This window comes from Penaeus vannamei, chromosome 17 (assembly GCF_042767895.1).
Source record: "Penaeus vannamei isolate JL-2024 chromosome 17, ASM4276789v1, whole genome shotgun sequence".
NCBI lineage: Eukaryota > Metazoa > Arthropoda > Malacostraca > Decapoda > Penaeidae > Penaeus > Penaeus vannamei.
Window position 1 is genome coordinate 12,525,857 of NC_091565.1, and position 13,544 is coordinate 12,539,400.

Below are 13,544 nucleotides of genomic sequence, written 5' to 3' on the forward strand. Positions count from 1 at the left end.
TATCTTTGCACTCTCCACTCTACTCTCTCTCTCTTAATAATGAGGGTGAGAGAGTAGACGATAATAATGATGATAATGATAATATCAATGATAGTAACAGCCATAACAATAACTATAAGGCTAATGTTAATAACAAAACAATACCAATGATTGTGGCCATCACTAAAATGATAACTGACGTATTAACAAACGGCGGCATTAATAAAAAATGAATATTAACCTCCTTAAATGAGGAAGAAAGTCCGTCACGGCGGCCAAGGGATCTAAAGTCATGCTGCGGTTTAGTGGCCCTCAATCAGCCTCGGCGCCAGAGAATGCTATGCCACCGTGTCACAGGGGCGATTCAGATGGCATTTGCATGGCGCAGTGTTTGCCTCTCATGCCAAGAGAGCTCAGTTCTCGTCGGTTGATCAAGGATTTTTTTTCCGTTGTTCGATGAACATTTTAGAATCTCTATTTGTTTTATTATTTATATCATTTCTTCGTAATCATCATCACTTATTATTATTATTACTATTATTATAATTACCATTACTCATAGTAGTACTTTCATTATCAGGTTTATTATCATTATAATTAGTTGTAGTAATAGTAATTGTATTAGCAGTATCACTACTGTTTTCACTATTATTATTGCACGTTATTATCAGCAGTTTCATCTTTATCATTTTACTACTACTGCTGTTATCATTGTTGTTATTAATGCATTTATTCCTGTTATCTGTTGTCGATATGTTATCCACAATTTCTTTTTCACTGAAGCTGTGTTTGTGAAGCTATTTCTTACAAAATGTATGTGAAGAAACATCAACTTAGAAACCGATAAAATAAAATTAACCTAATTTGACATGTGTAACGAACACTACTTTTAAAAGGCAACACTGATTTTTCCTTTCTCATACTTTCGTTATTTATTATAGTTACAATGGCAGTATGTCATTTTTGTCTCTTTTATTACTACTGTTATCATTATCCTACTTCTTATCACTATCATCATAATCATTCTTCTTATTACCATCATTATCATTATCGTTCTCGTGAATCACATGATCAACATCAGCATCACAACCATAAATACCATCTTCATCATTTTCCCATTTCTTCTCGGAACTCTTGTCTCCTTTTCCACGCTGTCCACTGCTTGTTCAGCACCTGTAGGAGCTTAACCTGTAGGAGGGCAGATACTGATCAGTGCAGCCCGCGTCACTCAGGGCGGGTGAAAGCACTCCGCTGAATATCAGCAGGTGTGACAATGCCACACTGGAGCACACAGTACTTTTGGGTATAATTGTTAATTTATCATTCTATTCAACCTTCTAACAGTATATATAATTCCCTAATGGTCGTTATATATGTTTGTCTGTCTCTATCTATCTATCCATCTAGATGTATAGTAAAACCTTATTACTGTTATTGTTAAACTGATGAGAGAAGCATAATATCACAAAGGAATACGAACTATGTGAATGGACAAGAAACACTAATAAACTTTGGGTATATCTTTTATATTCATTTATCTATTTATAATTTTGTTTGATAACATTTACATTTAAATGATGACAAACCTCATTATTCAAATTGAATGGTGATAAAAGCATACTACCACGAAATAATATTTATATTTCTCTTGGTCAGGGAGATTTGAAAACATATTATATGTTACTTGGAGTTGGGGAGATTCAACAACTTTTAAGAGGATGTGTTTTATGATGTACAGAAATGTGTGTGTGCTTGGTGACATATTCGTATCGATGTGGAATTACCGTATGTAGTTTATCCGTATGCAGTTTATGTTAATAATTTCTATTGTTGGAACACAATAGAAATATTACTGACATGAAAAATACTAAAGAAATTTACTCATCATATATTTTTATATTCATAATGTGAGCATGACCCTTTAATCAAATCATAACTGTTTGTTGAGATCTTTACAGAATAAAATGAAATCAAGATAAAAAAAAATCTCAAAAAGACGAATGTCCAGTAAGGTCACTCTCAGAATGCTGATATAACGAAAGATAAAGTATCTCAGGAGAGGAAGACACACACACACACACACACACATATGTGCGTTTGTGTCCTAGAATAGTTATTGCTACTACTGCTACTACTATTGAGGAATCAGAAAACAACAGTTTCTTGGGATATAACAGAAACATTGACTAATGCATGATATTAAGCACCTTGTGGCTGTAGGAAGCTTTTGGCACGTTGAGCTATCAGACCAAGAACAAGCTATTCTCTAGCCAAAAATGATGAAAAATTATTATCATTAGCATTATTACTATTGTTATTATCATTATTAGCATTACCAACGTACTTATCATCTTAAACAGCTGCATAAAGATAATACGAGTATGTCCTAGAAATTCATAACCCAAACTATCTCAATCATTATCATTATTATACTATTTTATATGAAATTATATTCTTTGACCGGGGGCTAAAGTATATATATATATATATATATATATATATATATATATATATATATATATATATATATATATATATATATATATATATATATATATATATATATATATATATATATATATATATACATATATATGTATATGTATATATATATATATATATATATATATGTATGTATGTATGTATGTATGTATGTATGTATGTATAGGTGTGTCCTATTACTACTATTATCACTGAAGGGTAAGACCAGGGATGGAGTGTTTAAGAATCTGGGTCAAGAACTAACTTTAAAACATTTGTATAAATGATATTTCAATTCAATGTCTCTTTTCTTCCTGTTTCTTGATTATGATTAATAGATAGATTAATTACTTGTCTTCATTATGGACACCTCCCGCACCCTTGGAATGCTATCTCACGAGTACCCCTGGTTGGGAAATCCTGGCTCAGGGCATCCGCTCCGGCCTCTTGTGTTTCCGAAGCCGCCATTGCGACCCGTGAAACAATTTCCATGAATCAAAGTGCCTTAAATGTTAACACGCCGATAGCGACCATTAACAATACCGTCCGTGTAAATACACAGGAAGAACGACGACCCCCTAGTGAGGAAGGATGTTTTTTTTTATTGGGGGGGGGGGGGTTGGTTTGGGTGGTTGAGAGGGTGAGGTATTTTGGGAAAGGGTTGGGGGAATATAAGGGGGTAGAACAACTGAGTGAATTGCAGTGTATCTGTGACTGGGGAAGGAGTAGGGACACTGATCAAAGAAATCACTGGTGGATGTTGGAGAAGTAGGAGAAGAATCCAGGGGCTGAGAAAGGGGGGACTGGGGGAAGTGCCGGAAGGCGTCTGGAGAGGAGGGGTCTGGAGGACACTGTTGTGATAGAGGAGATTCGTGTGAGTATTCAAGTGGAAGTGGTATAGAGGGTGGGGTATGTCGGGAGGGTGTAGGAGGAAGGGGGTGGAGGGAACTTGGGGAGGAGGAGGAGGAATATCTACAAATACTTTAAATGTAGTAGGGGTGGGAACAGAGGGATTGGGGCTTGGATGAGGGAGCAGAGTGTTCCCTTGGGTCATCTTTAGGAAGTTTTGGATGTCTTCAAGGGTTTCTGGAAGGGAATTTGGTGTAAAGGACTGAGAAACAAAAGTTCTCTTATAAGGAGGAGAGGAGATAGATAGCTGAGGAACAGATGAAGAGGAAGGTGTAGGAGATAATGTAGTAGGAGAGCGTGGAGTAGAACTTTAGGTTATCTGGTACGACAACTAAAGTGAGGAGGAGGGGTAGGTATTGGGGAAGTGGTAGAGATTGGAGTATCTGGATTTAGGATGGAAATTGGATTTGACTGGTGGATAGGGTGAGTAGACATAGGATGTACGTTTTGGGTATAGGGAAAAGATACCTGGGGAGATGCAGAAATATCTCGTGTAGATGATGGGGGAGCAGAGCGTAGGACTGTTTTGGAATAAGTTGAGAGAGAAAAACCTCGTCGTCGTGCTTCCTGTCTGGCTTCACGTAGAGTGAGGCCTAATTCAAAACTGAGGATTGCTACCTCACATTCAAACTTATAGGCAGGGCAGCTCCTATAAAATACATTATGGGAGTCTCCACAATTGACACATGCACGTGACTGAGCAGGGCAATTTGGACGGTCATGACCAGGTTGGGCACATACAGGGCAGCGGGCTGTGGAGCGACAGTGTTGAGCTGGGTGGCCAAAACGCCAACATTTCTGACACTGACGAGGAAGGGGTCGATATTGTCGGACATGATAAGATAATCCACAAATATAATCCTCATGGGTGAGGTCTTGTCAATGGAAGTTAATTTTGGCTATATTAACGTGGAATTTACGCTGACCTCTGGGAGGAATAGTTTACCACTGTACTGTCAATACATATTCAGCAAGGCAGGAAAGCAGATCATTTTTACAGTCTGACCAGTCCTTCTCATACACGGGACAAGAATTTGGAGAGATAGAAACAGTTCCAGTGCAAGTATTTAGAGAGGGGTGAGGTTCGGCAGGAATGGGTTTACCAGTGCGGTCAGTTAGGATAGATATTGCACGAGCTTGGGATTTAGACGTAACTGTGACAAGACGTGAACGATCAGAGCGACTGCGAAAGGTAACCTCGCCTACTTGTTTCTGGAGGTACTGCTGAAAGAGAAGAGTATTTTCAGAAGAGGGGGCTGTGGGGAGAATAGCAAAGAATCGATCCCACTTGGCTGGGCCAAAGCGAGTACTCAGGTTGGCAGAGGTAAAAACAGTAGAAGAACGAGGACAAGAGGAAGATGGGGTGTTGTGGAATGGAGTAGTTCTGCAGGGGGGGGGGGGAGGACAATAAGGATGAAGAGTAATAATAAGGGAAGAGGGGTTAGACATTGGAGAGGACTCTGCAGCAGGGGATGAAGAGGAGAATGTTGGGGAAGAGGAAGGGGTGCTTTCTAGAGATTGAGTAATGACCTGGATGGGCGTTCTGGAATGGTTCGAGTTGTTCGTAAGCGTCGAAGAGGTTGGAGCCGTGGTCAAAGGAGGGGCAGGGGTCTGAAAACCATCAAATTCATATAGGCTATTTCTTGAAGGGGCAAACCTTAATGTCCCTATTAAGGATAAAGAATTTCATTATTGGTCATGGTGTGTCTGAATAAACTGGGGAAAAAGAAAGGTCTACCCCTCAGGGTCCCCATAAGGGGGTAAGGGCTAGGCAAATAACGAAGGGAATACTGTGCCCATGGCTCCCGGGGGCCGTTCGTGCCTGACACAAAGGCAGCCTTTAATCTTTCAGCACGGCTCTCACACCTTGGGAATAAAGATACGGAAGAGAAAAGAAGAGAAGAAAGGACCAAGAAAAATTAGTTGAGGCAAGGGCTGAGGCCCAAGGTAAGGGTGATCCCCTACATTGGGTCTCACTCCCCGTCTCCTAAGCCTTCCCACGACGACAACAAAGTATTGGGGGGGGGGGTCTTGCATCTATGGTTAATGGTTAATGGTTAAAGGCAAAATAAATGTGCTAGACATCTAAGGTCACATAGCACTATAGGAAGGTATAGTAAAGGGTGATGGCAGGTGATAGTTGCTATGCGTTAACTATCTAGAGTAATATTGAAAGGTTGGAGATGGGTAAGGGAGTTAATGAGGGAATAGGTTATGGTGGATAGACTGGATAGATAATTGGAGTTGAAGGGGATGTGTTGTCTTGGGAGGGATTAGGAGGAAGGGTTGTAGGGGTGCTGTGAGTAAGAGAGGAATGGACATCAGGAGGATGGGTATTGGGAGGATGGATATCGGTGGTGGACAGAATTGAGGGGGTTAGGTTGTGTTGAGAGGGGGTAGGAGGAAGGGGTGTAGGGGGAATGTGAGTAGGAGGGGTATGGATATCGGCAATCACAATTGTGGAAGGAGCATGAGTTATGGAATTTTGTGTCTCAAGCATATAGCTTTGAATATCTTCCATAGTTTCTGTAGTGGAGTTGGAGAGTTTTGTAGGACAAAGGTTTTCTTATGAGGGAGGGGGGGGGAGGAGACTGGTGTCTGAGGAGTAAAGGTAAAGGTAGGTGGAGGTGAGTGTGTGGTAGGGGAAGAAGCGGTGGAACATTCAGTCTGTCTACTGCGGGTAGTGCGGGGAGGGAGAGGGGATGGTGTTGGGGCTGTAGTTGAGACTAGAGCTGTTGGAGATTGGGGTGTCTGGATTTAGAGTGACAAAAGAATTTGACTGGGGGAGGTTGAATGTAGAAGTAGAAGTGGTGAAAATGGGGAAGTAAGTAGGTATAGGGGAGGATGTAGGAACATCTTGAGGTGGAGGGGAAGGGGCATTACAGGAGTAGGGAGTATAAGAGAAACTTTGTCGGCGTGCTTCCTGTCTGGCTTCACGTAGAGTGAGACCATAATTGCATCTGAGAGATGCTACCTCAGACTCGAACTTGTAAGTGGTTAATGGTTAAAATAAATGTGCTAGACATCTAAGGTCATATAGCACTATAGGAAGGTATAGTAAAGGGGGATGTCAGGTGATAGCTGCTATGTGTCACCTATCAAGAGTAGTGTTGAAAGATAGGTAAGGGTTGATGAGGGAAAAGGTTATGGCGGTTTAGGTAAGGTTTAGATCAAGTGAAGGATATTTATACATCTGAGGAAGGAGAACAGGTTGTCAAGGCAGAAGCTGTGGGATTCTGTAAGGATGTCCGATATGTTGGGAGGTCGGTGAAGGGAGGATGGGTGTGGAAAGGCAGAGGTATTTGCTGTATTGAAGCGTGGACAGGACAAGAGAATGTGTGGAACTGAAAGAGAGACGTTACATAGGGGACATAGAGGCGGGTCTGAGGGTGACATTAGATAGGCGTGTGTTAGGCGAGTGTGGCCAATACGTAAGCGTGCGAGGGTCGTCCCCAACGTCTGTTCTTGTGAAATGGAGTTGACCAAGAGGAGATTGATGGTTTTACAGTATGTAATTTATTATTATGGAGGCTTGACCAGAAAGATTGCCATCGGGTATACAAGAAGGTTTTAAAGTGGGGGTAATAATCCGTACCTAGAATATATGAGAAGTGTAGTTGAGGTGATGTGGACATTGCGTACGGGGAGAGGAGTTGGAAAACGTGGAGGAGAGGTAAAGGTAGGAAGCAAGGATTGTGGAATAGTTTGGTAAGGGAAAATTGCTGAAATCGAGCATAGCATCGGAGAGAGAGAAGGGCTCGAGGTCGAGAGAGGGATGGCATGCCAGATTCAGTAGAGAGGCTCTCAACTGGAGAGGAGTGGAAAACACCTAGAGCTAAGCGGAGACCGCTGTGGTGGATTGTATCAAGGTGAGCAAGAAGGGAAGTTGAGGCAGAGGAGTAGATATGGCATCCATAATCTAGAGTGGAGAGGATCAAGGTAACATGAAGATGGAGGAGAGTTTTGCGATCTGAGCCCCAGGAGAGGTGTGAAAGAGTTTGTAAGATTCGGAGGCGGCGTTGAGCTTTTTCTTTGATGTACAAGATATGGTCTCGCCAGGACAATTTGGAATCAAATATAACGCCTAGGAATTTGCCAGAAGAACGGTATTGGAGTGGAGCATTATATAAGAGTGGGGGTTTGGGGACCGTACGTGAGAGAGAGAAAAGGATGGGGAAAGATTTAGAGGTAGAGAAGCAAAAGCCATGGTTGGTGGCCCAAGAAGTTACTGATGTTATTGCAGACTGAAGGAATTGACAGAGATCTGGTATGGATGTGCCAGATGCATAGATGGTCAAGTCATCAACATATAGTGATGCCCGGGCTCCTGGTGGTAGGACTGAGACTATGTCATTTACAGCAAAAAGGAATAAAGTGGTACTAAGCACACTTCCTTGTGGGACGCCTTTGAATTGAGGAAAGGATGATGACGTGGAAGAGGCAATTTTGACCTGGAAGGTACGTTTAGAAAGGAACGATTTAATGAAAACGCCCATGTTTCCACGTAAACCTAGGGAGGACAATTGTTGGAGGATATGGTATCGCCATGTGGTATCATATGCTTTTTCTAGATCAAAGAATATGACTAATACGGATTCATGGCATGCAAATGCCGATGTAATATATGTCTCGAAATGGGCAAGTGGGTCTGCTGTACTTCGGGCACGTCGGAAACCAAACTGGGAAGGGGAAAGATTATGAGATTCAAGATACCACATTAAGCGGAAGTTAACCATTCGTTCTAGTAATTTGCACAAGCAGCTAGTTAGAGCAATGGGGATGGTAATCTTAGGACAGGGTACCTGATTTATTGGGTTTTAAGAAAGGTAGGATAAGACCATCTCGTCAATGAGAAGGAAAATTTCTTGATGTCCATACATGGTTGAAAATAGTTAAAAGGTTAATGGTTAATGGTTAAAATAAATGTGCTAGACATCGAAGGTCATATAGCATTATCTAGAGTAGTGTTGAAAGGTTGAAGATGGGGGAAAAGGTTAAAGTGGTTTAGGTAAGGGAGTTAGATCAAGTGAAGGATATATATGCGTCTGAGGAAGGAGAACAGGTTGTCAAGGCAGCTGTGGGATTCTGTAAGGATGTCTGATATGTTGGGAGGTCGGTGAAGGGAGGATAGGTGTGGAAAAGCAGAGGTACGTGCTTTATTATAGCGTGGACAGGACAAGAGAATGTGTGGAACTGAAAGAGGGACGTTACATAGAGGACATAAGGGCGGGTCTGAGGGTGACATTAGATAGGCGTGTGTTAGGCGAGTGTGGCCAATACGTAAGCGTGCGAGGGCCGTCTCCCAACGTCTGTTTTTGTGAAATGGAGCTGACCAAGAGGAGACTGATGGTTTTACAGTATGTAATTTATGGTTGTGGAGTCTTGACCAAAAAGATTCCCATCGTGTATACAAGAAGGTTTTAAAGTGGGGGTAATAATCCGTACCTGGAATATGTGAGAAGCGTAGTTGAGGTGATGTGGACATTCCGGCATAGCGTGCAAGAGTATCTGCCTGTTCATTGCCAGGGTTTCCAACATGGCTGGGTACCCAGCAAAATATGACAGATTTGTGACGTGTGGATAGATAGAACAACCAGTTCTGGACCTTACAGACAAGAGGATTGGTCGAGTGTATAGACTTTATGAGGATTAAAGAGTTACGGGAGTCAGTAAAAATAGTAAAAGAGGAAGAGGGGGATGAGTATGAGTATAAGTGCATACAGTTCTGTAGTAAGGACACTAGATTCAGGAGGGAGGGTGTATTTGAAAGTGCAGTTTGGGAATGTTATTGCGAATCCAGCTCCTGAGATGGATTTGGAACCGTCAGTGTAAACATGAATGCTGGATGAATGAATGGAAACATGGTCAAGGAAACGAGTGAGAAGGATAGAGGGGGGAATCTCTGATTTTGGTGGGTCAGGGAACACTGAGGAGCAAATACAGGGGTTACGTATAAGCCATGGAGGAATGGAATGGACAGAAAGTGGGAGGTCGGAGGTGAGGAAAGGGGGAATGGGAGAGGAGAGTATCCATGCGTACGGGGAGAGGAGTTGGAAAACGTGGAGAAGAGGTAAAGGTATGAAGGAAAGATTGTGGAATAGTTAGTTTGGTAAGGGAAAATTGGTGAAATCAAGCATAGCATCGGAGAGAAAGAAGTGCTCGACGTCGAGAGAGGGATGGCATGCCAGATTCAGTATCTAGGCTCTCAACTGGAGAGGAGCGGAAGGCGCCTAGGGCTAAGCGGAGACCGCTGTGGTGGATTGTATCAAGGTGAGCAAGAAGAGAGGTTGAGGCAGAGGACAATTTGGAATCAAATATAAAGCCTAGGAATTTGCCAGAAGAACGGTATTGGAGTAGAGCGTTATATAAGAAGAGTGGGGGTTTGGGGACCGTACGTGAGCGAGAGAAAAAGATGGGGAAAGATTTGGAGGTAGAGAAGCGAAAACCATGGTTGGTGGCCCAAGAAGTTACTGATGTTATTGCAGACTGAAGGAATTGATAGAGATCTGGTATGGATGTGCCAGATGCATAGATGGTCAAGTCATCAACATATAGTGATGCCCGGACTCCTGGTGGTAGGACTGAGACTATGTCATTTACAGCAAGAAGGAATAAATTGGTACTAAGCACACTTCCTTGTGGGATGCCTTTGAATTGAGGAAAGGATGATGACGTGGAAGAGGCAATTTTGATCTGGAAGGTACGTTTAGAAAGGAAGGATTTGATGAAAATGCCCATGTTTCCACGTAAACCTAGGGAGGACAATTGTTGGATATGGTATCGCCATGTGGTATCATATGCTTTTTCTAGATCAAAGAATATGGCTAATGCGGATTCATGATGTGCAAATGCCGATGTAATATATGTCTCGAAATGGGCAAGTGGGTCTGCTGTACTTCGGGCACGTCGGAAACCAAACTGGGAAGCAGAAAGGAGATTATGAGATACAAGATACCACATTAAGCGGAAGTTAACCATTCGTTCTAGTAGTTTGCACAAGCAGCTACTTAGAGCTATGAGGTGGTAATCTTGGGGTTGGATACCTGATTTATTGGGTTTTAAGAAAGGTAGGATATGAGCAACTTGCCAATGAGAAGGAAAATTCCTGACGTCCATATGTGGTTGAAAATAGTTAAAAGGAAGGATAGAGAAGAAGATGGGAGGTGTCGGAGCAGCATACGATAGTGAATACCATCAGGGCCTTCATGAGTTGCGGCAGGACTGTAATGGAGCATTGAGTTCAGAAGAAGAAAAAGGGGCATTATAGGACTCATCAGAGGATAGGGTGAAGGTAATGGGGATGCGTTCCTTGATGGCTTTAATGGAAGAAAAGTGTGGGGAAAGGTGAGAGCCACTACTGTAGGGTTGGTGGTAGTGGATAGTTGGGGACGAGTGGAAGAGGGAGTATTACGGAGTGATGGAGAATAAGGCTGTAAGGTAGTAATAAGGGAGGATGGGCTGCTTGATGAATGTTGTGGGGGTAGAGTTGATGAATTTGAGGAAGTTGGGAGGGTAGGAATGTCTTCTGGAGACTGAGTCTCTGCTTGGCTGGGTAATGCACTAGTAGGCATTGAGGAGTGGGTAGTAGTTTCAGTTTTCGGAGTCGTGGTCAAAGGACAGCCTGGGGTCTGAGAGCCGGTGGGACTATTTGATGAAGGGGCAAGCCTCATTGCCTCTAATAATATTATTACATCTTCATTACTGGCCATGGGAAGCCTTGATTATGTAAGTCCAACCCCCAGTGCCCTGTACAGGGGTAAGGGCTAGACAACTAAATCAGGGGAGTACTGTGCCCATGGTTCCCGCAGGCCATACAAGACTGGCACAAGGTCAGCTTTTCATCCTTTCAGCACAGCTCTTACACCTTAGGAAGTAGATAGTAGGAGGGGTTGGAGAAGGGAAGGAAACAAAAAGCTGGAGGGGGAAAAGACCATGCAAAATTAGTTGAGTCGAGGGTTGAGGCTCTAGACGGGAGATTCCTGCATTGGGTCTCAGTCTCCGTCTCCTAAGCCCCCCACGACAACAATGGGCAAGGGATTGGGGTGGGGAGAGAGAGAGAAAGGATGGGGAGGGAGAGGGGGAGAGAGGGGAGAGAGGGGAGGGAGGGAGGGGGGGAGGGAGGAAGAGGCAGGGAGGAAGAGAGAGAGGAAGAGGCAGGGAGGGAGAGGGAGAGGAAGAGGCAGGGAGAGAGAGAGAGAGGAAGAGGCAGAGAGGGAGAGAGAGAGGAAGAGGCAGGGAGGGAGAGAGAGAGAGAGGGGTATTTGTATCAGTGGTTGGAACCCCTGGTCAAAGGAGGGGCAGGGGTTGGAAAACCATCATCAAATTTAGATTAATTCTGCTATTAAGGGTAAAGAATCTTAATTATTGGCCATGGTGAGCCTGAATAAAATGGGGAAAAGAAATTGTCTATCCCTCAGGGTCCTAACAAGGGGTAAGGGCTGCGCAATTAACCAGGGGAATACCGTGCCCATGGCTCCTGGAGGCTGTTCATGTTCAAAGCCAGCCTTTCATCCTTTCAGCACTGCTCTCACACCTTGGGAATGGGATAGAAGGGAATAAAGATACGGAAGAGAAAAGAAGAGAAGAAACGACCAGGCAAAATTAGTTGAGGCGAGGGCTGAGGCCCAAGGTAGGGAATCACCCCTACCTCAGCCTCTGTCTCCTAAGTCAGCCTTTCATCCTTTCCTCCTTTCAGCACGGCTTTCACTCCTTAGGAATGGTATAGAAATAGGGGATGAAGAAGATACAGAAGAGGAAAGGAGAGAAAAAAAGACCATGCAAAATTAGTTGAGGCGAGGGCTGAGGCCCACGGTAGGGGATCACCCTTACCTCAGCCTCAGACAAATAAGCACTTCCACAAAAACATCAAGTAAGGTATTGGGAGGGATATTTCCATATAAGGTTTACATATAAAATTGACACTTTTTGACTGCTCTATTATACCAATTAATTACTCTTTTCTTCTATGTTTACCAAGTAAGAAGTTTCAATAAGGATATAATACAATGAATTATAATATAACACATTTTACTGTAGTATTAGGGAAATGTTTCATATAATCAAAAAATATTATCGTTATGTACTAATAAGTTAAAGGCAAACTTTAAACAGAAATTTTCTGTTCTAGGTTCACAACTAATAGTATCTTCTAGCTTTGTTTTTAATATTACAGTGTTTTAAAAACTGGCATGTTTTTTCAATCATTCACACTGTGAACATGGAAAAGACATGGTAGAAAATAGTCTGCTATAGGTACACTGCTCACTTCAGTTTTTCAGCTAACTAAATTCGCTAGGATTCAATCATATATATTATTTTGCAAAATCAATAAAGAAGAAGACTTCTGTATCCCTGTCCTGTTCTTTTAAACAAAGTCAGATTTATAAATGAATAATACCTAGAAGTTAGTCATTAAGTAGCAGACTAGAATAATGACACATCAACCTGAACTCTATTCACAAACTTTTAATCAAGTCTAAAATGACACAGAAAAAAAAATCAAAAAAATATATAATCATGTGTTACCAAATAAGAAAGGTTAACAATGTACTGTATATACTCTTGGTATTTTAGTTTCTCCACCATCATAATCCCTTTCTAAATCTCATTCTGAAGTAACCAAAATTCACATTGCCTTCTCATTATCTGCCTCAATACAGATATAGCAAATTGCAGTGGCAATACATATCCCATACCATAAATCTTACCTGGCAGAATTAAACTTTTTTTCCTATTTAGATAATATGACAATTAACTGAAAAAAGAGAATACCATTAACAAGCCCAACATTATCTTACACACAACTGCTCCAAGCAAGTGGACTGGCAAAATCTCTCAAACCTGGATTCATCCACATACTTTAAAGCCTTCACAAAATGCCCACATACAGGGTGGAGAAAAGATGCTTTTCACCGAATCATCTACTTCCTCTTTTTTCTTTTTTCTTTTTTTTACTTCTTAAGGCATAGTATAACAATGTAGTATAATTTTCTCAATTTCCAGGCAAATAACTTCAGTACTTATATATATATAAAACACATTTTCTCTCCCTCCCTCTCAACCTACACCCCCTACTTCCCTCCCTCCCTCCCTCCCTCCCTTTCTCCCTCCCTCCCTTTCTCCCCCCCCCCTCTCTTTCTCTCTCTCTCTCTCTCTCTCTCTCTCTCTCTCTCTCT

General features: G+C 42.2%; 1 protein-coding gene across 1 annotated transcript; it reads right to left on the reverse strand.

Annotated features, from left to right (window-relative positions):
• Positions 1-10,572: 10,572 nt before the first annotated feature.
• Positions 10,573-11,039, reverse strand: LOC138864619 (uncharacterized). The gene is made up of 2 exons (XM_070132444.1): positions 10,781-11,039; positions 10,573-10,685 (listed from the first exon to the last, which is right to left on the reverse strand). Exons 1-2 carry the CDS (start codon positions 11,037-11,039, stop codon positions 10,573-10,575), a joined length of 372 nt encoding a protein of 123 aa, XP_069988545.1.
• Positions 11,040-13,544: the final 2,505 nt, after the last annotated feature.